This window comes from Podarcis gaigeae (assembly GCF_964106915.1).
Source record: "Podarcis gaigeae genome assembly, chromosome: 10".
In the NCBI taxonomy this organism is placed as follows: domain Eukaryota; kingdom Metazoa; phylum Chordata; class Lepidosauria; order Squamata; family Lacertidae; genus Podarcis; species Podarcis gaigeae.
The window spans coordinates 33416942-33444876 of NC_139686.1; the positions used below are offsets into that span (position 1 = coordinate 33416942).

Sequence of the window (27935 nt, forward strand, 5' to 3'; positions counted from 1 at the left end):
TACCTTGCCTATTTACCCAAAGACGGTACAATTGGAATGGATAGCCTCTGAGCACATTTTGCCCCATATAACTTGCTTCCAGTAGCGGAATACAGGATGTAACACTGGCCAACAATTTGAGTGGTTTTGAAAGAGGATTGGACAAATTCGTGGCGGCTGCGTATACTTAAAGCACATTAAAAGCATTTACCCTTTACAGCGCTACAATTCCCAGCACCCTTAACAAACTACAGTTCCCAAGAGGTGGAGGGGATATGCTTTAAATGTAAGGGGTGCATGCAACTAAAGGCTACCAATGGCTACTTGATATGTTTTGTGTTCTTCCTTTGCTGTCAGTCAGTGTGCCTCTGAATAGCAGAGTGGGGACAGTGTTGTTCTGCTCAGGTCCTGCTTTCAGGCTTCCCATAGGCATCTGGTTGGCAACTATGAGACCAGAATGCTAAACGTGATGGGCCTGCAATCCAGCCAGAATCCTCTTTTGCTTTTTCACATAGTTCCATACCTGATGATGATTACAACAGCCTAATACACAGTGCTTTTTCTGGGGGTACACATACCCCTAAACATTTTGCGAATCTTTGTACTTTTGTCCATTTACTGTATTTATTTCTCCCAAGCTGAACTATAAAATGGTGATTTTCTGGAGTCAAAAAAGCACTGCTAATACAGATGGGAACGGTAATATTGTAGTTTCTGTTGTTGAACAATTGGGAACCAAACACCCTTGCTGATCTACTGCAAAGTAAATCTGCAAGTTGAACCTGATCTACTTCTGCCTACCCCTGAGCTAGATGATTTTTACTACTTCCTGTTTCGTATTTCATCAGAGTACCACTTAGCTCCTGGTTCCTGCACAGAAGCACTGCATGCACACAATTTTTTCGGTATGAAGAAATGTTGATTTCAGTATCACAGGAGAAGAGGGAAAGAATTAATGAAAGAAACCCCTGAGAAATGCATCCTAACTATGGGCATGACCCAGCCACATATTAAGTTTCACTTGGACATATGTGAGCATGTGCTTAACTCTGCCAGTGAGATCAGTGGACCTTATAAATGCTTAATTTTGGCTGATCAAATCCTGAAAAAGCATTCAGACAATGGAAGAAGCTGCCTAGGCTAGGGGATGATGAAGCCGGCATCTGTGGGGGTTGGTGTGCAGTCTGATCCTATTTATTTCAGTAGGTCTTACTCACAAGTAAACATGCAGGGGATTACATCCAGCTTGTTTTATTTCTATTTGTTCTCTCACCACTACAACATCTAGTCATTGGTCATTAAGGCTCCATAAGGAAAACATTCTTAAACTATTAATACTTCCTTTACACAAATCCACTGACAGGCTTTATGCCTTAATTCAAAGTGCATTACAGATAACTGAGCAGCTCTAAAATACATTGAATATTGTTAATTTCTGTAGCTGTCATCAGCTGAGCTGAAATATTACACTGTACCATAAGAACTGCTCTGCGTAAAGAGAGAGAAAATGAGATGAAAATCAGTAGCCAGAAAATGAACATGAGCTGGAAGAAATGGGTGCATGTTGGCTGGTTGCCAGAAGATAAACATATCACATGTGTGCATAGTGCATTACAAACAAAATGTATGATAGGTCTCTGCCCCAAAGGGCTTGCAATCTAAAACAGACACAGAAAACAACAGTGAAAGGGGTGGCAATGGAGGCATGGGCGTGCAAAGAAAGAAATATGTGGTACTGTGTGCTTAATAGGATTTATCCGACATTATGTTTGCATGTCATCCCATCCCAAAAGAATAAGGTGATTTAAGTGAAAAACCTCTATACGTACACGGGAAAGAACCCTTTCTGTTTGTGACAGAAAATTTCTTCAGGCACGCAAGTACCACCCTTCAAAGTCCTGCAATATTTTACAGGTAAGACATTTCTTTTCTTGATTCCAAATAAAAAATGTCATAGTTGGAAACCATTTTTTAAAGGATGACTTTTAATGGGTATTTGAGAAGATTCAAAGAGCTACTTAGTAAAAAATAAGGATTTGCTCATTCCCAATGGAATTGGTTTATTTTTTCCTTTCAACAACTCTCCTTCTCTCTTGGCCATATTCCATGGTGTTTTGAAATTCTTGTAAGTTTCAAAATGTTTGCCATGCAGCACTGCAGGTGGGGAGCAGCTATTAATGAAATTGTACTTGTGTCCTGCATCTGGTTGGCCACTGTGAACAGAATGCTAGATTAAATGGACATTGAACTGATCCAGTTGGGCTCTTACTAGGTTCCTATGTTTTTTTAAAAAAAAACATGTCTAACAGTTCCTTGGATTACAGAACTAGTTGTGCAGTTATTTGGATTGCATTCACTATATAGAAAACCAAAACACCAGTCACGGGATTCAGAATATTCACACTTCCCTAATGTTTGAAAGTTAAAGAGTTACTCTTGGCTACATTTGAAACCATTTAAGTTTTCATGTGCTATATTTAGAAATCTTGCTTTGATTTTAATTGCAATTTGTTACTGTATAACAAATAAACTCTCGGTCATTAAGGCTCAAATTGTTTCCAGGGAGGAACTTGGTGGAATGCAGTAACAACACTTCCTCTATAACCTTCTTCCTGTTTGCCAACTGTAAGAGTAAGAATGACTATTAGGCAATTTCTTCTATGCAGTGGCGTAGCGTGGGGGGTGCAGGGGGGGCCGGCCGCACCGGGCGTAACATCTGGGGGTTAGGGAAATCCATGGGTTAGGGGGCGCAAATCCATGGGTTAGGGGGCGCAAATTACTTGCCTTGCCCCGGGTGCTGATAACCCACGCTACGCCACTGCTTCTATGAGCTAGCTTCTAGAACATGGGTAGGCAAACTAAGGCCCGGGGGCCAGATCCAGCCCAATCGCCTTCTAAATCCGGCCCACGGACGGTCCAGGAATCAGCATGTTTTTACATGAGTAGAATGTGTCCTTTTATTTAAAATGCATCACTGGGTTATTAGTGGGGCATAGGAATCTGTTCATATCCCCCCCAAAAAATATAGTCCGGCCCCCCCACAAGGTCTGAGGGACAGTGGACCGGCCCCCTGCTGAAAAAGTTTGTTGACCCCTGTGCTAGAAACTGCAGATTCAGTTCTCTAATCCATACATTTCAGAACTTGCTGTTATATTCTGAGATTTAGCAAATGCTGTAACAGCCATGTTGTTGTTTTTTGTAAACCGAGAGGATCACCTTTCCTCAAGATGTATCCAAGTTGTAAGAGAAAATCCACTGAAATCAATAGACTTGACTAATTTAAGCCCATTGATTTCAATGGGTCTACTCCAAGTATGACTTAGCCTGCAGTCCTTGCCAGATCTACTCAGAAGTCAGTTCCATTGAATTCAGTGTGACTTACTCCCAAGTAGGTGGGGTAAAGATTGCAGTCTTAGTTGGAATCAATCCAGCAAGCCTTGTTTACCTAGCAGTTTAGCTGTTATTGTATAAGAATTAATGGAAGGCAACTTGAACCTTGCTCCCCTGCAGATTCCTAAAGTGAAGCTGGTGTTACAAAGTATGAACGGTAGACACACCCTTCCATAATTGTGTAAAACACCGTAAGGATCCGATGTCCCTGCATTACGTGGTTTTTTTTATGGGAGCAGGAACAATTGCCATCTAAAATATGGAGCCTCTCCTTTTCAATTACCCACAGATTCCAACTATAGTTGTGTTTAAATTACTGCATGATGAAAGGAGAGGCCACATTCCAAATGTGAGGAACAAGATGTACAGCCTGTCAATATGGTCAGAATGTCTACATTCTCCGTAATGTGGCAGGTTACAGGTATATCGGCTGGATAGGGTATGTGGCTGATGTGTGCATAAAGAGAATATGTGTGCCAAATTATAGGACAGGGTGCTGGTATGGTGCAGTCAGTAGCATGCTTGACTGAAACAGAGAGTTATGAGTTTAAATTCCCTCTACTAGTCATGAAGCTCATTGGATGGCCTTATGTCAGTAATAGGATACAGGAAGTTTCCAAATACCATTTGCCCATATAGCTCAGTGTTCTTCAACCATGGGTCTCCAGATGTTGGACTGCAACTCCCCTCATCCCCCAACCATCATAGCCAATGGGATAGTGGGAGTCAGACAGCATCTGGGGACCCAAGGCTGAAGGATGCTGATATAGTTCCATATTTTCTACACTGACTGGCAGCGGCTCTGCAGGATTTTTGAAAGGAATCTTGTCCAGCTCTACCCCAAGATCTGTTGCCTGCAAAGCAGGAGATCTGTTGTTGAGCTATGGCCTTTAATCCTAAACCAAAACAATCTCACAGATTTGTTGTGAGGTTAAGAGAGTGGTGGGGATCAGGAGAGAACCACTCTTACCATTATTTTAAAAATGTATATCCCACTGCATCTTGTGAAGATGCAACCCATGGTGGCTAACAATGTACATGAATGGTGCCTGGAGCTAATTGGAGTAATAGTGGGAAAAGAAAGTAATAAACCAGAATAAGCCCCGGAGGGTAGGACTTGAACCAATGGATTCAAGTTACAAAAAAGGAGATTCTGACTAAACATCAGAAAGACCTTTTCGACAGTAAGAGCTGCTTGAGAGTGGGAAGTTGTGGACTCTCCTTCCTTGGAGGTTTCTAAGCAGAGGTTGGATGGCCATCTGTCATGGATGCTTTAGCTGAGATTCCTGCATTTCAGTGAGTTAGATTAGATGGCCCTCATGGTTCCTTCCAGTGCTAAAGTTACATGATTAAATTGCATTATAGGCCCACTGTATCAGGTGTCTGGCAAAGTGGGGACAGCCATCCACAATACTACAAAGGAAAAGGTATGTATTATGGGTATTGAGTGTTGCTGCTGATTGCAGCTAGTACCTGAATGACATGTAAAGCTCTCAGGAGGCTTTGCACAGGTAGGAAGCGGGGCTTGTCTTGTTAACATACATGACAGTCCATCACTCCTCCACCATTTAGAAGATGGGGAGGTTTAATGCCTTATTAATCCGCTTACAGGCCAGCTAATCGCCTAGCTCCTGTCCCTAGCTTAAAGGTGAGAAAAGTAAGACACGTGGGCAAATGCTGCTCCTGCTCCTTGCTGACTGATTGTGGCGCTGAGGCAATGATGCTTCAAGAAAAATATGTGTTCAGGTTGGGGAGTGGAAAGGACTATGATGGAGGGAGACAAGGAGACTCATTCTCTCCTTTAATCCTTCTGTCCGCAATGTTCCCCTCTCTTCCTACTGCTCTATGAAAACCCTGTCAGTTCTCCATATTAGACCAAAGATTTGAAAAGAGATGTTTAAAAATGATGTATCATGAAATCTTTTAGATTTATAATTGCAGTAAGGAATACATATTTTCTTCAATGTTTGTGGGAAATAATACAACACATATTGGTGCTGGTGTCTTTTAAAAAAGCAGCTAGGACCCAGATGAGGAATTCCAACTCCCATCAGCCTGTAAAGTTTGGAAAGCTCTCTTTGTTTCATGATTCTGAAAGAGCCACTGCAGCAAGCAGGATATTTAATTAAAGGAGATGTTAGTGCGCCTCACTAATCCCCTTGGTTCCCTAAGGAAAGTATTGCTTCTAGAAAGGCTGAAATTTCATGTTTAGAAATACATATTCTATTATTATTATTATTATTATTATTATTATTATTATTAGTATTAGTATTAGTATTAGTATTAGTATTAGTATTAGTATTAGTATTAGTATTATTATATTCTGTGTGCTATATCCAGGTTTTAGAATCACAACTGGATGTGAAAAGTGCATAAGTAAATTATACAGAAGTGCAGAACCTCTTTGTAGATAATAGGTGTTAAGAGGCCTTGTGTCCATATACACATTTATATATTTTATGTAAAGTTAAATATTACAGATTTCGAAATTCAGTTCAACTTCTTGACTTTAATTTTTGGACTTAAAAATGTATTCATTTTATTTATTTAAAAGATTCATTAACAACCCTTCATAAAAAGATTCCAGGATGGTATACAAAAAATGTAAATAAACACGAAAGTGCACAATGCATATAAATACTATTTGAAACCGCTAAATTAACATTACAAAATATGAAACAAAAACAAGTTAAAATTTGAATGACTAAAGAGCATTGTAGAACAATCTGAAATCACTTAAAATACCCAGACAAATAGCAAAGTCTTCAATGGGTGCATAGCTAGGATCTGAGTATAATGCTAGTTATATGTACCTGGAACTAAATCCCCATTGACATAAATAGTGATTACTTCTGAGTAAACAAAAAAAGCCTCATTCTTCAGCAACTGAAGTACTATAGTGCCAAAGTACTAAAACCATTTGAAATATGGTGCATGTTTCCCTGATAAATTTGCCTCTAGAGCCAGTGGACTAACATGCAGTACAGGTGTTTCAAATGTAATTCCATAGTTGTAACTAGTCAGCTGATCAGCTGAAAAGATCCTCCAAAAGAAGCAAGGTGTGAGACTGCTCCAGCTGCAATCTTCTGCACATTGAACATAGAGAATCATAGAACTGGAAAGGACACCAAGGGTCATCTAGTCCAACCCTCAACGATGCAGGAATAAGGAATACCTAAATAGCATAGCAGGAATTCTGAGTAAACATGCACAGGATTTTGCTGCATGAGAGTAAAAGCAAGCTAAGATTAGGGCTCTGTTGTGCTGCAGAAAATCTGCCTGAATGTCCTCTGGAAGGTCAGGATGACACACAATACATACTTTTTAGTAATTACTCTTTCCAGGGAAATGGCAAAATTCCTGTAAGTGAGCACAGAGTAAAGAACAAGTGCACTTTGAAACTGAACATCCGGTCCCAGTCCTGCAGCTAATTATATACACAGCAAAACACTTGCAGTCTTATAATCTCATAAATCTCTTTGAACACTGTGTTAATAACTAGTTGCCTGCCCAGGGCCTTATTGATTTTTCAGCTCCTTTTATTAGATTGCAAATCTCTGGGCAAGGGCATGCTATATAATTTTACCCTTCCTGCACGAGTTGCAGCAAAGCCAGTTATACACCTCGGCACTAAATTGTCCAGGGTCGTCGAAACAAAAGCAGATTGTGGAGACCTCTCCAGGTTGAGTGAACAGATGGCAAAATGTAGGAGCATCGGGCTTCTATTACATGGCCGAGATGTAGGCACCTGCACAATGGTAAGAGCAGTCGCATCCCATGTTCCACCTCCTTTTTCCTTTACCCTGTTCACCCCCAGGTGGATGCCTGAAATGGAATATGACCCTGGAGGTGAAAAGTGTTCATCACTCCTGCTTTGCTCCAGCATAATTCAAAAAGTTCAAAACTTGTTACAGTGGTACCTCAGGTTACATACGCTTCAGGTTACATACGCTTCAGGTTACAGACTCCGCTAACCCAGAAATAGTACCTCTGGTTAAGAACTTTGCTTCAGGATGAGAACAGAAATCGTGCTCCGGCGGCGCATCAGCAGCAGGAGGCCCCATTAGCTAAAGTGGTGCTTCAGGTTAAGAACAGTTTCAGGTTAAGAACGGACCTCTGGAACGAATTAAGTACTTAACCCGAGGTACCACTGTATTAACTACAGTTGGCGGCCATTTTGCACAGGGATTCCATTCTGCCCCTGCGAATGTCGGCGGAGCAGACATAACCCCGCCCTGCCCGTTTACACCCCTGTTCTGAGCCCTTCCAGGTCCAAAATGACCTGTGCATCGGTGGTTGCACATCAGTTGGACACACGGAAAATGATTGCCTCCTCTAGTGTGTCACCAACTCAGGTGCTTTTTGCTGCTGTGGGGGGTGAGTTTCTGGAGTGCGAAAGGGATAAAGGACACTGCTCCAAACATGGGTATTTTATACTTATATACAAGGGAATCAAATTTTGCTGGTATCACACTGGAAAACGTAAGACTGGGAGATATGTAAATGTTGCCATATGGGTTTTCTTAGAGGTAGGAAAGTATATATTTTGTAGTTAAGGTTACTAAAAAAATTCTAGTGGGACACGCCAGGCAAAGTACACAAGTATACAGCTACACATAAGCCATGGACTCTGTGTTGGATCCCTCTGGTTTCCATATGGAAAACAAGCTTAAGTTATTATTTTGGAAGACTGAATTAAAGTGAAAGCAAGGTTTAAATGGAGTACTCATTTTGAAAGGGTATGGTGTTTCTCAGCAGAACTGAGGTGAAAGCTGTCTGTTTTCAACAATAAAATTGGCAAGGCAGTCTTAACTGCATGCTCTGAGTCAGAACCAAACAAGCTGAGATGTAGGAGAAGATCCATAATCCAATTTCTCAGCAGTGTATCTGAAGTTTAAAAGCAGCTGCAGCACGTGTTCCCACATTTAGGGGAGAGATAATAAGAGTTCATGAATCATCAGTAATGCTGAGAAAGAGTAGTTGGAAAGATATTTTTTTTCCTTCCTCTCTCACAATATTGGTACCTTTGGTCACAGCCACCCAGCAAAAGTTATCTGCGATAGGGTCAGGAAAGAAAAGGGAATTGTCCCCCATCCCCTTTAGAATTCACTATCTGAAGAGGTAATGACGGCCAAAGTTTAAACGGATCTCAAACCTGATTAAGCAAATCAATGGACAACCATTCTGTCAACGGCCGTTCACCATGACAGCTAAATGGAATCTTTATGTAATTATCAGGTGCTGGAAGTAAACAATACGAGACATTTGTAATCTTCATATCCTGCTTAAGAGCTTCCAAATGTGTGTGGCTTGTTGATTTTGGAACAGAATGGTGGACTGGAGCAGGGTTGGGAAACTGTGGTCCTCCCATATGTCGTTGAGCTGCAACTCCCATCATCCCTGAGCATTGCCCATCCTGGATGGAACTGATGGGAATTTTTAATGGGAGTTGATGGAAGCACCACACTGGTGAACGCTGTGTTACAGTAGTTTTAGTTACCATTCTTCTCCTTCATTTCTGGTGTTGTTTATTATTATAGATAACGAAGCGTTTTAATTAAAGATCGGAAGAAGCAAAAATGCTATAACAGATGGCTACTGTCAACACCAGCAATTAGCAGAGGGAACATCTAGTTCTTCCAGCCTTCCCATGACATATAGTCCAGCTTACCCCATGATGTGATGTCACAATGTACCAAGTTTCCCCATCCCCTCCCATCAGTCATCAGTTATTCAGAGCAGGGATGGGGGAACCAATCATGTCACAATACAAGGCAACAGGGCCGACTCAAGACATTTTGGCACCTGAAGTGAACCACAAGATGTTGCCCCCGCCACCAGGGAAGAAGGATTGAGTGAAGAGCTACATCAGGAGCAAAGGGGCAATCAAATCAACTTTCCCGAAAGGTTGGAATGGGAATCAAAGGCCATTGTGAGAGGGAAAGGGAGCCACTCTGAATCATGCTGGGTGCAGAGCCTAGGTAAATGGTAAAGGTAAATGACCCCTGGATGGTTAAGTCCCGTCAAATACGACTATGGGGTTGCGGCACTCATCTCTCTTTCAGGCCAAGGGAAAGTTTGTCTACAGACAACTTTCCAGGTCATGTGGCCAGCATGACTAAACCATTTCTGGCTCAACGAAACACTGTGACTGAAGCCAGAGCTCACGGAAATGCCATTTACCTTCCCACCTATTTATCTACTTGCACTGGTGTGCTTTCAAACTGCTAGGTTGGCAGGAGCTGGGACAGAGCAATGGGAGCTTGCTCCATCATGGGGATTCGAACCGTCAACCTTCTGATTAGCAAGCCCAAGAGGGTTATATGCAACTGCAAAAGTTGCGAGGTGTGGGCATACCGCATCATTTCCAATTGGTTCATGTCCTGTAGCTTCTTGCTGAAATCTTGTAACTTTTTATGCCGCAAATGCTCCTGGGTTCATGTTGTCCAACTTTTGTTACGCTATAGTGCAAGTGTGCCCCCCACCTGACACCAATAATTCAGTTACCGTATTTTTCGCCCCATAGGACGCACCGCCCTATAGAACGCACCTAGGTTTTTTGGGGGGGAAATAAAGAAAAATAATTTATTTCCCCCCCAGGCATGGGGCTGGCGCGGGGGAAGCCCGAGCTTCCCCTGACCCCAGCACCCAGAACAGCCTGCTATCCGCAAGCCTAGGGAGCCGCACCAGTCTCCCCAGGCTTGCGGACAGCTGTGCGAAGCCCGGGCGCGCCTGAGGCTTTGGAATGCAGGCAGCTCTGCACAACCCTCCGGAGCCCGGCGTGGCTTGGCACCGGGCTCCCGAGGGCCGCGCAGAGCTTGCGAAAGCCTGGAGAGCGAGAGCCTCTCACTCTCCAGGCTTCAGCAAAAGCCTGTATTCACCCCATAGGACGCACCCACATTTCCCTTCATTTTTGGAGGGGAAAAAGTGTGTCCTATAGGGCGAAAAATACGGTACATTGGGGAAGCATTGCAGAACAACTAATAAAGCAGAATAGTGTGTGGGCTATCCAGTATAAATTTACCAATAATGCACAATTATTGTATCAATTACCGTATATGTTGTAGAATACACTCGCCAAAACACAACACCCACCGGGGTGCCAACTTGAATAAAATATTGGGGGGGCAGGTAAGCCCCGCTTTGCATAATCGATCAAAAGACGTCATGGGTGGGGAGAAAAACAAATGAAAACCCATCTCTTTACTCTGCCCTTTGGCAGTTAAGACAGGATGTTTTGTGGGACTTGCCTCTATTGCTCAATTTGTTCTGTTCCGGCTGGAGCAGTTTAAACTTGTTTTTAAAACTGTGACTGTTCTGTCTATCTTTATATTTGTGTGTTCTGTTGTTGTAGCCAGCCTTGCAGTGAAAAGGTGGGTAAGGAATCTCATAAAGAAATAAGGAAATGGTAAAAGAGGCCATAAGCCGTGAGGCATGTTAAAAAGAGAGGAGAGAGCAAGTACCGCATAAAAAGGGGACAGTGGCAAGAAGCAACCCTTTGCATGGCTGCCGAGACAGATGGATACTCAGAGGTGAGCAGACATGTGGGTGGAGTGGCGGCGGCAGATGCAACAAGCCTGCTGCTGAATCTGTGCATGGTTCCTCCAGCTGGCTGCAGCCAACGCTTATCATGTCATGTGCAACATGAATAATCTCAAGGTCCCAGGCACTGTGCGGAGGAGATTTCATCCCTGAGGGATGTGGGTGTGTATATGCATTGGCATTCACACACAAAAGGAAGGCGCATGGCCTCACAAACTACAGTCTCTTTTCTCTAGAATTGTCTTTAAAAAAAATAAATGTGTCCTGCTCATGTGCCTTTAATAGCAACCTAACACAAGGGTGGGGGCAGACTGCTGTTTTATCACGGGTGTATTCTGCAACCTGTTAATGACTGTCTACACTTCCACTTGTCTTATGCCTAGAAAGCTTTCTATGCACAGGTTTAAGTGATTTTCTGTTTGCCCCCCCTCCTTTCCGCACTCTTTAGCGCTGAATTGGAGGAAGCATCAATCCGCAGAAAACCCTATTGATGTTTGCTGCTATTCGGCAGCAAAGATTTTCATGGGGGGAAGTGGTGGGACAAGCAGAAGTCTGGATGAGCCCACAATTACCGTATAGTGCATTAGTGGTGGGTTTCTTCTGCATCATTAGTTGTTCTGTGGTGATTCCACAACACTACCACGTTAATGCTGTCTAGTGGGGCTACAGCGCAACAAAAGGAGGATACAAGAAACCCAGAACGTTTGTGTTATAAAAAGTTGCAGGACTTCAGCAGGAAGTTACAGGATATGCACTGACTGGGAATGAAGCAGTGTGACTGCCCCCAAACGTTTTCAGGTGCAAGCAGTATTGAAAGTGGGATTGTATGTGACCACCCCAATAGCATCATGAGCAGAAATAATCATGAATGTGCAATAAAAAGGACATGGGGGGGGACACACACAGAAATGTAGCTGTTGGAGCCCCTTCAGACATCCTTATCGTTGTGCACTCATCATGATTTGTACTCGTGATGCTGTCAAGGCAATCCTACTTCATACACCTCTGTGGGGAATTCCACAAATCAAGGCCTGCCACTACAGACTGGGGCCATTGGGCCATAGAACACCCTGCTGGCATTCTGGTGGGATCACCCCATTTGATCTACGTCAAGAGGAGATCCCTGCACCCAGGATCAACCCTGAAGGAATAATCAATCAGCAAGCAGGCAGGTTGATTTAGGATGTATACCCAATGCCTATGCCAAAATCTACTACATCTGTAATCAATGAAGTTGTGGCCAATTTTAATCCCAGATTATTGTTTTGTCATCATTTTTGCTTTTGCAGAACCTCCACCCGGGTTACCGGACCAGTGTGCTTGGACATAGAAAAGCCCTCTCCTAAAATGTCATAATCTGCACTTCTGAGGATGGTGAAGCACCTCTTGTGACCTTAACACCTGAGAGCATCTGTAGTGATGGAAGTGTTCTTTCAGATATTCAGGACCTAAGTTGTGTAAGGCTTTAAAGACCAATACGAGCACCTTGAACTGGGCCCAGAAACAAACTGGAAACTAATTATTGTAGTTACTGCTGCCAAGTACACAGGCACACTCCTCAGACCTGGAGCCACATGTTATTATGTAACTGGAAGATATTAGACAGAAAACGTACTGTACAGTGAATACTTATCAAACAGGAGAAGTGTGGGTCTCTCTAAAGGATCTTAACAATCTGGTGTTGAATTGAAAAGTACCCCTTTTGTTGTTTTGTTCCTAATCATTTGGCCCAGGGCTTCCCCTACTCTGGCACTGTTGAAAAAGCTTTAATTTCATACAATAGCTTCTGCATCTATGTGAGAGCCTCCCCCTATGTATCTGACTCCCCCTTTTCTTTTCTTTTCTTTTCTTTTCTTTTCTTTTCTTTTTTCAGATAAAGTGAGAATTTCAGGGCAGGTGAGAAATGTCCAGTCGGTGCCAGACAATCTCATCCCCTTCCTCTGAAGAATGTCTTCACATGCTTGTAGTATTTTAATACAGCTCCCCCAAAATGCACTCTAAAGTAAATCTGGGATCAGCACTCTCAGAAACATGTCCACTCCTCCTCCTCGGAGGCATGACACATTGTCATTGGTGCCATTTGACAGTGAAGTCACCTGGTGGATTAGGACACCCTGGAGTATTTCTGGAGGGTGCTTTGCCTTTCAGAGAGATTTTTCTCATCAAGCGGGTGGGAAATAACTTCATGGTTTCCAAGAGGAGCTCACAACACTGTAAGTTTTCATTTTTTAAAAAAAAATGCATCTTATAGACAGGAAAGCAGGGAAGAGAGAAAGGAGTTCTTGTGGACTGTGCTTTGAAATTAGAAAAAAAGCATGGATTGAAACCCAGGAGGACTTGTTTAAACTTCCCTTTTCTTTGATCTTTTTTTAATCTGAAGGACTCTTAACACCAGCAGTAAAGGTTATATAATTTGCCTTATGATTATGTGACTTTTTCAAGATGAATGCAATAAATCTTTCATTGGACTCAGTGTAAATAGGTAGTCAGTTGGACATCCAGGCAAGTTTTATTTTGCTAGTCACTTTTACCATAGTATTTTTCTTGGTAGCGTTTTGGCTTACCCGTTGGCAGTTGCAAACTTCATGGGACTCTATTCTTAGCTGAGTTGACTTACAGAATTGTCTGAAGTGGTTGGGAAAATGTAATTAAAGAGCTGATTTATCAAGGGTGCATGGTGGGTGTCCGATGTGGTCTCTGAAGGACTTTAAAGTGTTGATGCCTTGAGATTATATCAGGAAGATGGAAGGGTCGTAAAGGCTGAAGTTGGAGCAGGGTTTCACCTGATTCATAAAATATTCAACCAATTACAAGGAGCCGCCAACATTTCTTCCTTCACAATATGATGTCTGCTGCCTGTACATTCTTATTATCAGCAAGCTAGTGGCTGGGAAAAGATGTGTAGTGAAAATGTATGGTGATTGCATTTAGACAGACAGAGAGAGAGAGAGAGAGAGAGAGGAGTGTATAGTGTAGGCTGTGGGCATGTGATCCCCCCTCTTAAAGCATTTCTTCTTTGGCTTGAGAAGAATAAAATATCTGGTCATCAGCAGATGTTGGAAATAACTGATTTTGGGCAATCAGTCTCCCACAAAAACCAAACTGGAATAGCATGATTTCTCAATACAACCAAAATTATGTCTGAATCTCGATTAAGAAGATTCTAGGTAGCAAATGGCTAGAGTGATATCACAGGTGCAATACTTATGAATGGCTTCTTTTGGAGCTCCTGACTACTAGTGTGTACATGCTTCCTATTTACTCTGCATCCATTGCACCCCCACTGCTAGCTTAGGAAGCTGTGTTCACCCGACATTAACCACAATCTATATTTATCTCGTATTGATCCTGTCGTTTCTTGTGGAACGCTGCATTTTTATGTGCTTATCCCCAAACCAGCTTCAATATAAATTGAGAAAAAGAATGGCTTAGCTGTGTTCTAAGGCAGTGATGGGTCCACAGCCTACCATTCTGAGGACAACCACAGGACACACAAAGGGCTCAGTGTATGATGAATTTTGGATCGCACTTAAAAGTACACCAGCTTTGAGTAGTTAGTGATACTTGGTCTTCCCATGGCCCAGCGTGTGATATTCTTGCCAGAAATGGAGCTGGGATATGAGATGTTTCCAGGGTGATAAATCAAAAGGGATCAGAACAGCCCACGTAGAGTTTTGTATCTGGCCCTGCTGTAAAGAACATCAGCTGGAGAATCTATTTTGCCTTTCCTAAAGGATCAGAGATAAATGCCGTGAATGAGAGGGATTAGGAAGAAGCAATTTGCCATTTGTGCACAAGCCCTCCTACAAGACGTTCACAAAGGGAGGAGAGGGAAGGGGAAGATTAACCTGGATACTAACCCGGAGGTGGGTTGCCATCTGACAGCATCAGGATAAGAGCATTACCGTGGACAAGATTGCATTAGGTAAAATTAACCATCTGACGACGTACGCAACGTCTTTACACAATGGATTAACTCCTCGACTGAAATAGGGACGTGTCAGAGCCAATTAGAAAGCGCCGAGTTTGACGTTGAAGTAGGGAAAGAAATGAAGGTTGGAGGAAAAAAGGACACGCAATTGCACAGCACTTTTCAAGGCATATTTCACTGCTGACACTTGCACTGGTTCGCTCATCCCAGGACTGTTTTTCCAATAACAACAAGCAATATTAGTGGCGGAATTGCTGTCTTACATTATCTGAGAGGTAAGTTCCCAAGGGATCTAAAGGAGTCCTTGAAAGGCATCAATCCAAAAGTTGAAGCGTGAATCGAGGGGTTCAGTCGCGGGCACTTGATACAGGACAGTGATGGTGGAAACCCAGGATCAATGGCTTGGGATGAAGAAATCGGCTGTAACGTTGTGTGCTACCCAACTTGATGAATTCTATAGAGAAACTTACTCAGTAGCTCTGAAGGGCATTGGTGGAGAATGGAGTGGGGCATTTCTGTCGTTGGTGGGAAAGGATTGCTAGCCCCTTTCCCCTGCTGGTCTGTTACTGACAGCAGGTAAAAGAAGTGGACCATTGTATTTTTTTCCTGACTAGATGAGATGCATGCATTGATGACAGGGTGGTGGTGAAGAAATAGGAAGGATCGTTTGTGGCCACTGCTAGATCCCCTTTCTCTCTATTCCTTTTAATATTGAGCCGGGTGAGAACTCAGTTTACAGTAACTCCCCTTGACTACAGGCAGCACATCTCTTTGTCAGTTACAGTAGCCTTGCTCTGAAATGGAAGCAACATTTTATGAATCCTTGAGGTGGTACCTTCCTTCCCCTTTGCTTTCTAAAAGGAGAAGCAGAGAAACTGGGGACAATCTGTTTGGAAATAGCATTAGGAACCTAGGAAGCTCCCTCCCAACAAGTCAGAACATTGGTCCAGCTAGCACAGAGCCATCTACTTACAGAATGGCAGGGAGGCTCTTGCATCCCAGACACAGCTCTCTCTGAGCCCTATAGATGCTGGGGATTGAATCTGGGACCTTCTGCATGCAGAACAGGTTCCCTGCCACTAAGCTCCAGCCCTTCCCCATTGCTTTATGATTCCTTTCTATACCTCACAAGACTACAATCCCCAGCTCCCTTAACAAGCTACATCTTCCAGGGTTCTTTGGGGGTCTTATATGCTGTATATGCACAGTGTGTACATACATCCATGGACATGGTCTTGCTGTGTGCATCTTAATGCCTTTCTAAATTTGTGAGTTCAAGTCTCTTTCCCTGAAAATTTCCTGATGTTTCGTTCACTCAGGGATACATCCCACATTTTCAATGAAACCCAGTCCAAGCTTCTCAAGAGCATCCTGTGAGCTGTTTATTTAAATAGGTTCTCCAGCCAAATGTTCCTCTTGCTGGAATTGTTTACCACAATGACTGTTAAAGTATGTCATTTGTAACCATGGATGTAGTTTGGGCATATGCAATCTCTGAAAGCAGCAGGATCAGTATACAGCATGAAAACCCTAAGAACAGAGTGGTTTCACTCCCCCCAGCACTTTGTCACTTCTTTAAAGAACACACACACACACACACACACACACACACACACACTTGTCCTTAAGGTGCTACAGGTCTGTTCGTGCTAATGCAATCTGGCAGAGGTCCATTGGCTTCAGCAAAGAATCTGATCCCAGAATGGGATTTGGCTGTGCTCCAAATTTCCTTGATCAAATTGTTTAGACTTTCCTCTTGAACTTCCTAGCTCTCAAAAAATGGAAATAAAACATTTTTCCTAACTCAACACAACATAAAGAAAGTCTAGGAGCTTACTGGAAAACATGCCAGTTGGTTTAATGTACTACACCTAGCAGAGCAATCCCACGCAGAAAACCACCATCAGTTCTGAGGAGCTTACTCCAGAGTAAGAGTGAGTCCCATTGAACTGAATTGGACTTACTCCCAAGTAAACATACTTAGGAATGAGCAGCTAGTCATTAGCTATGTCCAAATTCATAATGTAACTCCTCATATGGCTTGCAGGTCTATGGTGATAGAAGACATGAACTGAAATTATTTGCAGATTTGTCACTTTGGTCTGATCACAGCATTTAGCTGAACCACGAGCAACTACAAATCTTCCGATGTTAAATATTTATCGACTATACAACATACATTAAAGTGGCATGAAAAGAAGCAGATAGTTCGTTTGTGAAGTTATTACAAGTTGCTCCTCTTGAGCAATGCGATTGCTGAAGCGTCTTTGGAATCTCATAAACAAGCTGCATATAATTATTAGCAACAACGAACCATAATACATTTGTTAAGCAATTCTGTCTCGTTCTTCATTTCAAGAGCAGATCCCAGCCTTTTACATACAGTACATTGTTGGAATAAAAAGTCTTAGCCACCATTTCAGAAATGTTTTCGAGGGCAAGCTGTACCCTGCTCTTTGTTCTTCAGGTAATAGTTGTTTTCTTTGTGAAAATTCTACCTGCATGTTTTTTTTGGCTAGAGACATAAAAATATCCCACTACTGTGGAGAGAGATATGAGGAGATATTAGCAGGCTGCGCCAAGGAGATACAGTATGGTGCTCTGACATAAAGAGATTAAGCACCAGCTCTTATGTCTGGGCTAATTTTGTCCTCTGACATCAGGGATCAGCCTGAGAACAAGCCATGAGAAAAGTCGAGAATGGGAGTTGCATAATGCTTATGCGGAGCAGAAGGGACAAACATGTGACTTCACATGTGTGTGTGAGGGACAAAGAAGAAAGGATGAAACCTTTTCCTTTGGCACTTAGGCACAGAGGCCTTTTGACTGGGAAGGTGGCTTTGGCCTAATGGACAATGAAAGCATTCAAATAACTGGGTTTTGGTTTTTGGTTTTGGCAATGTATGAGCTACGGTGGACAAAATCTCTCAGGTTTTTTTAGCCCCAAGCTTCCCAATTTTCCTAACTTAGGTTCTGTTTTCCATATTTCTCCATCCGTTTACAGCAGGCATCCCCAAACTCAGCCCTCCAGATGTTTTTGGGACTACAACTCCCATCATCCCTAGCTAACAGGAGCAGTGGTCAGGGATGATGGGAACTGTAGTCCCAAAACATCTGGAGGGCCGAGTTTGGGGATGCCTGGTTTGCAGTGTATGCAGTTATTTATTTATTTTGCCTCATGAATAGCCATCAGCATTTCAGTGTGCCTTTCTCACAAAATAAGACATTTTGGTATGCAGTTTTGTCTGTGGTGCATATTTTTTTGCAAACCATTTCCCAAAGATATGCAGCTTTGTACATGTTATTTGGTTGGAGAAACTTCACTGAGAAATTAGGAGAAGCGAGAATGTCGAAGGACAGCTGCATTTTAGTTTGCATATTGTTTCAGGAAGTGTTGATTCAAACTGAATTCCTTCTGCCTCCATTGTGTTGAGACAAACCCCACAGATGTCAAAGCAGTGGACCTGCTACTTCAGCCAACAGAAAGTCCTTTTAGTCAGAATTGGTACACTGGTTCACAACCAACGGGTAGGAAGTCATAAGTGAACATCACCTTAGCCATTTTTTGTCTTGTTTAGGTTTTTTTTTTGTTTTTTTTTCTGGTGCACACCTTTATTTTATTTTTTAAAAAACTTCTTTTTATTCATTTTCTATAACAACAGCAAAGAAAGAAAAAGAAAAGAAAAAACATCAACCAAAACAAAACACCTACACCAACCAAAAAAGAAACATTAATTAACAATAAATAAAGTTTGACTTCCCTCCATCTCGGTTTTGGGTTATGTGAATATTAAATCCATTCTGCAGTTTTTCATTTTTTAACGTAAACACATCGCAAGGGTTATATTAAAGCTACTATGATTTTTATATCTCTAGAGTTTGTTTCCATATATGTTATGAATTTAGACCAATTGTCGATAAACCTTGTACCTTTTTGCTGTCTAATGTTCTGCGTCATTTTTGCCAGATCCATATACTCAAATAATTTAATTTGCCAATCTTTAACGGTCGGGGTATTTGGGGTTTTCCAATTTTGTGCTAACAGAATCCTGGCAGCTACAGTTGCATATTGAAACATTATATAATCTTCTTTCTTAATCTCCTCTCCGATCATTCCCAGAAGGAAGGCTTCGGGCTTTTTGACAAAGGTGTATTTAAATATTTTCTTTAGTTTGTTGTAGATGGAATCCCATTTTTTTTTAACTTCTTCACATTTCCACCACATGTGGTAGAAGCTTCCCTATTTAGATTTATACTTCCAACACCTTTTGTCGCCAGTCTTATACATTTTTTGCAATTTCACAGGGGTGATGTACCAACGATACATCATCTTTTCCATATTTTCTCTGAGGGCAGTACAGGCTGTAAATTTCATTCCTTTAGTCCACAACTTCGTCCATTTGATTCCCAATTGGAGTTCTAGCTGCCTCCTTAGATCTTCTCCCATATTCTTAACCATCATTTTAGTTTTAGTTTTATTTAACTTGAAGCCCGCTACTTTCCCAAATTCCTCTAGAAGTGCCAAAACTTTGTCAGTACTCTGTATCAGGTCCTCAACTGATATTACCAGGTCATCCGCGTATGCTTTCAGTTTGAATTCTTTCACCCCAATTCTAATTCCTCGTATCTCAGATGTTTTCCTTATCTTATTTGCAATTACTTCCAACACCATTATAAAAAGAATGACAGTGACAAGGGGCAGCCTTGTCTCGTACCTTTTGAAATTTCGAATGTGTCAGATAAGTTGTTATTAATAATCAGTTTGGCTCTTTGATTTGAATAAATTGCTTTGATTCCCTCCATGAAAGCACCTTCTATCCCTGCTGTCTCCATACACTTTAATAGGAATTGCCATGATACATTATCGAATGCTTTTTCTGCATCGATAAAAATCAATGCTGCAGGAATTTCGTTCTTCTTTTCCAAGTATTTGATGATATTTATTATATGCCTAACATTGTCTTTTAATTGTCTATTAGGAAGGAATCCAGCTTCATCCGTATGTATTGCATTTTTTAGATAATTCTTAAGTCTGTTTGCCATTATCTCAGCATTATTTAGGATTTTTAAAGAAAATAGGAAAGATTGGATGAAGGGACCAGATGTGAAGCACTCCTTCTCCCTTAGGAGATGTATAGAAGATGAAATGTCAGCAGTGGAATCTTAATCCACCCTTGCATGAAAAGCTGCCCATTGCAAAATACCGCTTTCTTTCAGCTGCTAAAATTCAAAAGCCCTGCCCTTTTTTGCCCCATTTTTGGTCACTTTAGTTCTCAGAAAGGAGCAGGCAGAAGAAGGGGCTAAGAGGGTTCTGGGTTGAAAAAGTTGAAGACTTTAGCTTCAGTCTAGCATATGGAGGTCCAAATCCTATTTCAGCAGTATGTTCACCAGGCTGCCTTGCGTGAGCTGAGAACAGTGGCAGACCTACATTTTTTGGGCCCTGGAGGTGAACTGTCATGGGGGCCCCTTCGCAACCAGCAATGAGGTCTGGCTAACCAATGCTATCTTCTTCAAATGGGTTGTTTCATGACAGATCACCACACTTTTACAACATCTGTGGTACTGACTCTAAAACTTCGGGATTGTTGAAATATATACTATACAACAAAAAAATTACCGGTAATCTGAGTCGTGCGACTCAAATTGGGTGTATTAGACCCCAAAATTTTAATCAATGTGGACTAAAGCTGCTTCTGGGGCCCCTCTGTGTTCAGGGGCCCTGAAATTTAATCTTTATTAGTTTCATAGTAGATCTGCCCTGGCTTAGAGATTGGATATACACAGGCAAACACACACACACACACACACACATATACATACATACAACTTCCATCGTTGCTGACCTTTGACTATCCCAGCTGGTGCTGATGGAAGTTAGAGTCCTAACAACATCAAGAGGCTGAACGGTTCCCCTTCCCCGCTACGTAGGAACTAGAGCACACTTCTAGCAATCAGTATGGCAAAAAGCATCAAGCGTTTGGGCTGCTGTAACTGCAAGTGCTAGGCACAGAAGTAAATACTTAAGGGAGGAACATAAGCAATTGCCCTCTATCGTCAGATTATTTGCCCATGTACCCCTATATTGTTTTCTCTGTGTGGCAACAGGTCTCCAGGATCTCAAGTAGAGGTTTTCACATCACTTATTATCAGCTGCTTCTTCTTTTACTGGATATTAAACATGGGATCTTCTGCATGCAAACCGTATGTTTTATCACTGAGCCATGTTTCCCCCCACAAATGATGGCTCCTAATCTTTCAGCTGGCCACTCTTAATGCAGCTGAATGGGCAGGTGTAAGGTTTTTCTCTGTGCTATGAAAATCTCCTGCACATCACACTGACATTCCTGCCCACCCTCCAGCCAACCAGTCCCTGATCAGTTAACAACAATGGTCTTAATGCCAAACTTCAATATCAGCTCAAATCTCATAACAATTTACTGAACACGGAGTCATGGGGGGGGGCAATTTGTGTAGTATGCAAACATACCTCCATTGTTGCCTGATGAGCAAAAATGGAAGGGCCAGATCCCACTGTATAAATTGCTCCATTATTATTATTTTTAAAGTAGCAGTTTGTGCTTAAATCCCAGTCACTTTACATGAGCTCAGATGCATAGGTTTTGCTGTGATTTTGAAAAACACTGTAGCTCTGGAAAGAGTTATATGGTTGTAGACAGCATAACCAGACTGAATTGAGGGCAGGGCTCCTACCGCTTTAAAGTAGGGGTCTAGGTTTTCCAACTCTAATGACAACAAGGGTTGTAAATTGTAAGTACCCCCCTTTTTTCATTAACTGCGTTTATTTGTGTTCCAGAGATCTGAAGCAGCAGAGTGCCTCACAGGAGGTGAAGAATGACTGAGAACGCAGCAGCGCCTGCCACCCTCAATGCTACAGAAACAACTGGACCTACCACGCCTCGCAAGGGGCCTCCCAAGTTCAAGCAACGGCAGACACGGCAGTTCAAGAGCAAGCCCCCCAAAAAAGGAGTAAAAGGGTAAGAGTAGCAATTCAGAAGCCAAAGCCTTCATTCACTCACAAATGGGCTTTTAAGATTCTGCATTACCAAACTGCAACTATTAGGGCATCACCCCTACTGTAACTACATACGTGTAACTGGGCAGGGGGCAGGCCTTATTTATTCCTCTTTTACCACTGCCTCCATTTCCCTCTTCCTTCCTTGGTTGTTTCCCTTGCGTCAATATCTAGATTGTAAGCCCCTTGTGATAGCGGCCTCTTTTCTCATTCTGAATAACGCATCATGTGCATAAAGGCTGAGGAACCTTTGTCCTTCCTGAACTACAACTCCCATCAGCCCTTACCCAATGATCAAGAGTGATGGGAGTTGTAGTACAACAGCTTACTGGAGGGCCACACTTTTCCCATTCCCAATGTAAATGAATGATGGTACAGTATGTTGTGCTTCAGGCCGTAGACTGAGGTGTGGCAGGTATCTTGACTTAACCTGCATAATGCTATAGTCCTAAACATAAATATTGGGGAATAAGCCCCATTGAACACAGTGGTACTTACCTATGAATAAACGTATGTAGGACTGCATTATAAATGGAGCTGGGCTCTGTAGTTGTTTGTAATGGTCTTGTCTTGGTTAGATCATGCAAGGGGACAGAGGACAGAGGACAGAGGAAAGGCCTTATGGGGATAGCTTGATATGGTTTATACTATAGGACCTTTGCTAATGGGTCCTATCAGGGTATTTTACGACAGAAAATACATGAGTGATGGACTGGGGTGATATTGATGTTAAGGTGCTGGACCAATGGGGAGGAGTCCTGGGCATACAGCAACATTACAGTTGATTCCATTATATGGCCTTAGATTACACACTGATATACTTTTCATATGTTGTGGCCGTCTAGTTTCGAAATCTATCTTGCTAGTTAAATACAGTCTATTTTATGGTGGGATGGCGAATCCGTTGCCCTCCAGATGTATCTAAGTCAGGGTACACTTCCTGTTCTTGGCTTTCTTATGAGACAGCATGATGAGATGGTTTAGCATAGATTTGATGGCCTGCTGATGAGCAGAAGCTCTGTGACTATATGCTTAGGGAGCAACGGTACAAGCATGTTATCACCCATATTTCCTAGGATATTGGATATTGTTTCTCTATTTTGGTTTGACTTGGTTCTCTTCTGTGTGAATAGATGCCCCTGAGTGGCAAGCCAACATTGGAATCAGCATGAGTGACATGAGTGAGAGGCTCAAAACACTCTGAAAATTGCAGGGTTTTTTGGTGCCTCTTTGTAAGGAACAAATTGATCATATTTAAAGATATTTGTCCCATCTGTTTGTACATAGTAATGTTTAGAAGCCAAACAAGACCAAGCCAAATGCAGGAGCTTGCTAATGGGGGAGAGAATATCCAGGCAGTACAACTTGATCTTGCAGCAGAAAGCAGACACAAAATCAGCTGTTCCTTTGCATGTTCTCTTTGGTTAGGAAATATATATATATTAATAAATACACAAACATATGGTTGCAACTCAAACTCTCTTCTGTTGCTTTTTCCATAGTTTTGGAGATGATATTCCAGGAATGGAGGGCCTTGGAACAGGTAATTGATAGGCAATATTGCTCTATTATTCCCTGTGCTATTTTCCTCCACCCCAAGCCATCTTAAATGAGCTTTCCCATCTTGATCTATGTACGCATAATAAGCTTTCTCTCTCTTTCTTGCAGATATTACAGTGATTTGCCCTTGGGAAGCTTTCAGCCATCTGGAGCTTCACGAGTTGGCACAGTTTGGAATCATCTAATCTACCAGAATCCCTGCTTTTGACCGGAGCTTTGAAACAGTCTATCACCTGTGATACTTATTTCCACTCCTTCTTCAAAAATTCTGACATTTAACAAAACAGATGGCTTTGTGGGGTCAGTTTTGAGCAACTTTCTTCTTAGATTTACTTTGCAAGAAAGGGTGTTAAAAATATATCCAACTGGCTCATCAGCTAAGAAGTTGGAAAGGTTCTAAATGTTTTCTTGTAAAATATATTGTGTTCTTTTTCTCCCTAAAATTCCCTTTCTATGTACCATCTAGGATTTATCTGAATATATACATAAAAACCCCTTACCTATATGTTTCCATCTCATCTTGGATAAGTTATGAGTCTGTGTGCTTGCATATGCAATCCTAGAAGTCTTTGAAGTTTCACTCATTGTTCAAATCTGCTCCCACGGCTCTCCTGCGCATCCATGAAAATGATCACAAGCTTTGAATTGCATTCCCGCATAATGAATATCCAAAACGATGTGTAGGGATGTTTCCAAACATTCCATAAGCATAAGCAGGATACCCAGAGAGTTGCAAAAATAATTTCCCATTGTGCCAGGAAAAGACTTTGGAGCCTGCTAAGTTCCATAGGCAGTAACACCACAGAAGCCATAAAAAGCAAGGGCTTGATAACACTGTAGACATTTTCTTAATTACAGGTTTATCAATGTAGCTGTTAGATTCCTGTTGCTCTAATAAAAGTTCCCGTTGCTCTAATAAAAGTACATTAGAAGCATGGTATTTATATCCTATCACACTTTTTCATTCTTCATGAGTAAAGTCTTAGTGAAATCAGTTGCAGAGATTTCCTTTTCTTGCTCTGTCCAAGCTGAAAAGCACTCTCGTTTATTACTGTCACATGGTTGAGGTATGGCAAAGTCTCCCAAGCAGAGGTGGCTGGTGCCCAAATGGACTCTTAGGGTAGAAGGCAGGGAAGCCAATGATAGGCAAGAACAAGAGCCAATGACAGGCGAAGTCAACTAATTCTAGTTTTGTCACCACCCTCCTCTGTGCTGAGTTCTACAAGGTCAAAACTGAGACTATGGAGGAGGAAGCTTATAGCCAGGAATAACTCCTGGACTAGTTTTAAGTAAGAAGGCAGGAAGATGGGAGGCTGCCTGAGAGCAGACTAAGGTTGAGGGGGCAATGCCCTATTTGCCCTAATGGACCAGCCACCGCGGCTCCCAAATGAAGCTTGAGCTTCTAATAAAGCTGTACCTGGCTCCAGAAATTTCATTTACACATGGCTGTATACCTCATGGGTCGATTTAGATGGCAAATTTTAGTTAGGAAAAGTAACAGACTTCTTTGTAATATCCAGTCCAGTTGTCTTTTGTGGTGTCTGACTGCAGGATAAGATGAATTTTCATTTGAAACCAAGGTTGTGTATACACTCCCATTTGCCCTTCACCCAGGGTCCTCCCACCACTGCTTTAGGAAGTGGTGTCCATATGGTGTTGGCAACAATCCATATCTATCCTGAATCTGTCTTGTTGCTGCTTACAAAATTCTGCATTTTGATGCATTTCCCCCAAAAACCATCTTCAATCCAAACTGAGAGAAAAAAATGACTTAGCTGTGTTTTAAGCTGGCAATATATACACAGCCTGACTTATCATCGAAATCTAGGCACCAAATCACATAACTTACCTCTAAAAGCTGCTTCATAAATTAGATACTATCTGCATGAGTGTACTTTATTTTAGAGAACTCTATATACACCCCATGATTTGCAAGCGCTGCTCAAGAATCTGTTTTACCACATGCATACAGCATAACATAGAAGCTTGCATGATTCTCAAAATAAATGTCAATGGTGTCTCCCTACCCTGCCTTACACCTATGTATACCCAAATCAGGAATACACCCTATATGAAGCCGCTATGCTGCCACAACTTAATGCAGATCCTGATAGACTCATGTGACTATAGGACATACATTTGTAGGTAGCAGAATGATTCATTTTTGTAGCTTTCCACACCACTCCTGCCTTGCGGTCTTACAGCCCCAGGTGATGGTGGCAATGATTATTTACTATCCTGTCTGTATTCATTCAGCCCATTTGGAATGGCTGTAGAAAACTAGGCTGAAGTTTTACCCCTATTTAATCCAAGACAAGTTAATAGTGAGGTCAATGGATTAAGTGATTTATACTGTTTGATATTCAGAATGGAGGATGTTACTTCATAAACATTATTCATCTGAGCTCCACTCACCATCTCCTACTATTGGGAAACTTATTTTTCCCCATATGCTGCTGCTTTTGACTTGTACTGCTTAGATTTGTGTAGTATGATCTCTATGAGCCCGCATTTTTACTTGAAAGCATCAGTTTGTGTGTGTAGTGTGATGAACTCAGAACAACACACTCACTGGCCACAGTGGCATGATGATAGTGTTGCACGCCAGCCCAATTTCTGAGCGGTGCAAGATTCCAGGGGTTCCAGGCGCTTACCCAGGGTTTGTGTTTCCTTTTGGAAATGAGGCACACTGGAGATTGTGGTGTCTTTATGATATATGGTTTATATTCAGATCTATACAGACTGAGTCTACAATGGAGGGGTTCACAGCATCAACACCCCAAAAGAGTCTTGTTTCTCCCATAGCCGCTGCCTTGGAGTCAAACAGAAATCAAACATCATGATCTCTGACCAGTTTGATGCTTTTCTTCTAGGTTACATCACACACACACTCTACTCTAAACTCTGACTCTGTCTGTTGAGGGAGGGGGCACTAGCCATTAGCCGTCTCGCACCAAGCCCCTTAATCCCTCTTAATGGCTCATCACCCAGGCTGTCACCTCATGAGAAGGTAACTGGCTTGATCCAGGGATCCAGGGATTAATGGGGGGGTCTGGCACCCACAAACCTGTAACACCATCAAAGCTTTGAAGCTCAACTGTAAGCCTCACCTCTTCTGCCTAAAGGGAAAATTATTAGGAAGCTAGCAACAGTGCTGATTCTAGAAGGTAGAGGTTAGCTATATAAATAGGAAAAGTATTACGCAGCATGCAATTCTGAGAAAGAATAGGATTTGTTCAATTATCACTGATTCTAATAAAGGACATAGTAATAACAATTTCATGCAGAGTTGCAGCTTGTCGCAACCTGGTGCCCTCCAGCTGTTGCTGGACCTGCTGACTGGGCCTGATGGGAGTTGCAGTCCAAAATCATCTTTGAGCACCAGAAGTTGGGGGAAGCTTTTAACAACATCTTGATTCTGCATATACTTGAGACCCTCACAGTAATTTTATTTAGGTTTTTAAAAGTAACTTTTTATTTTGTCTTCAGCTGTATTCTGCCTGATCTAGTTTCCTTCTCTCTCTCTCAAACATATTACATTTGCAGGTTTAGGATTACTGTCAAAAATTCCTTTTCCTAATTTAGCACTCAGACAATAATCTGATTCCAGCATCTAGCACAGCTCAGAGCACATTTCCCCTGGGACCATACTACTTCTGATTCTAGGTAGGAGGGGTCACATTCCTTAGTGTTCTTCAGTGTTAAAAAATACTCTTGTGTACAAGGAATCTAGTATCTACAGTACATTTGATTTTGCTTTAGGGTTAACAAGTGGGATTTGTGCAGTGTGGAAGTACCCCTGTTTAGATTTCTGCTTACTCCATTCCATAATTTCTGAGCATGTTCAGTTCTCCTTGGACTGTTCTGGAGACCCCTCCCACCAGCTTCCACCCCCCCCCCAAAGTTCTGTTAATCTTGGAACTGGCATTTATTTCTTGTGCATGAAAGATACTGTTTTGACTGCATGACAACTGGCAGCCAGAGGAATGAGTTTGCTGTTGGTATATATGACTAATAAATATTAATGCAGTGCCAGTTAAAACATGTTTCATAATTCCAGATTATTACATTCCCTTACATTGGCCTAAATTGGGGTATTCTGCCTACCAATGTTTCCTGACTGAAACATTTATTTATTGGTTGGGATTGTTGGAACTGTATCTTTGTCCATTGCTTTTTTGTACAACAAAGAAAACCCATGTATTTTGAAAAATCACCACTACGTTTTATTTTACATTGCAACCATACAGGAACATATATATATTTATGTGTGTGCTTATATACATAAGATTATAAACACAGGGAAACATATGCTTCCTATGAGCTTTTCTTGAGATTCCTGCCTTCTGCAGTGCTAATCATCAAAACTGAAAGGTAACATTTTACATATAAAAATATTAATAAATGTCCAAATGTCATAGTACATATTTCCCAACATATGTATGTCCTCGTTCTTTTACTATAAAATATGAAAATGCAATAAAAATTGTTTTAAACATA

General features: G+C 41.8%; 1 protein-coding gene across 11 annotated transcripts; it reads left to right on the top strand.

Moving 5' to 3' along the window:
- The first annotated feature begins 563 nt into the window (after positions 1–563).
- PDE6H (phosphodiesterase 6H) lies at positions 564–27935 on the top strand. Of its 11 annotated transcripts, none has more exons than XR_014555238.1 (6): positions 10592–10901; positions 12785–12807; positions 21657–21837; positions 23378–23418; positions 23544–24959; positions 25016–27935. XR_014555238.1 is itself a non-coding variant. In XM_083698841.1 (5 exons), the coding sequence occupies exons 3-5, from the start codon at positions 21695–21697 to the stop codon at positions 23618–23620; spliced, it is 261 nt and encodes an 86-aa protein (XP_083554967.1). In that variant the 5' UTR covers positions 564–1893; positions 12785–12807; positions 21657–21694; the 3' UTR covers positions 23621–27935. The 11 variants fall into 11 exon arrangements, 7 of the variants coding, with proteins under 7 accessions (XP_083554967.1, XP_083554969.1, XP_083554968.1 ...); XR_014555240.1 differs by having other exon boundaries at positions 10714–10742; XM_083698841.1 differs by lacking the exon at positions 10592–10901 and adding an exon at positions 564–1893 and having other exon boundaries at positions 23544–27935.

Bases quoted from the DNA above. Each gene is read 5' to 3' on its own strand.
- PDE6H (XM_083698841.1), top strand. From the start codon at position 21,695: ATGACTGAGAACGCAGCAGCGCCTGCCACCCTCAATGCTACAGAAACA. The intron at 21,838-23,377 runs GTAAGAGTAGCA...CTTTTTCCATAG, and splicing joins CCCAAAAAAGGAGTAAAAGG to TTTTGGAGATGATATTCCAG. The intron at 23,419-23,543 runs GTAATTGATAGG...TCTTTCTTGCAG, and splicing joins AATGGAGGGCCTTGGAACAG to ATATTACAGTGATTTGCCCT.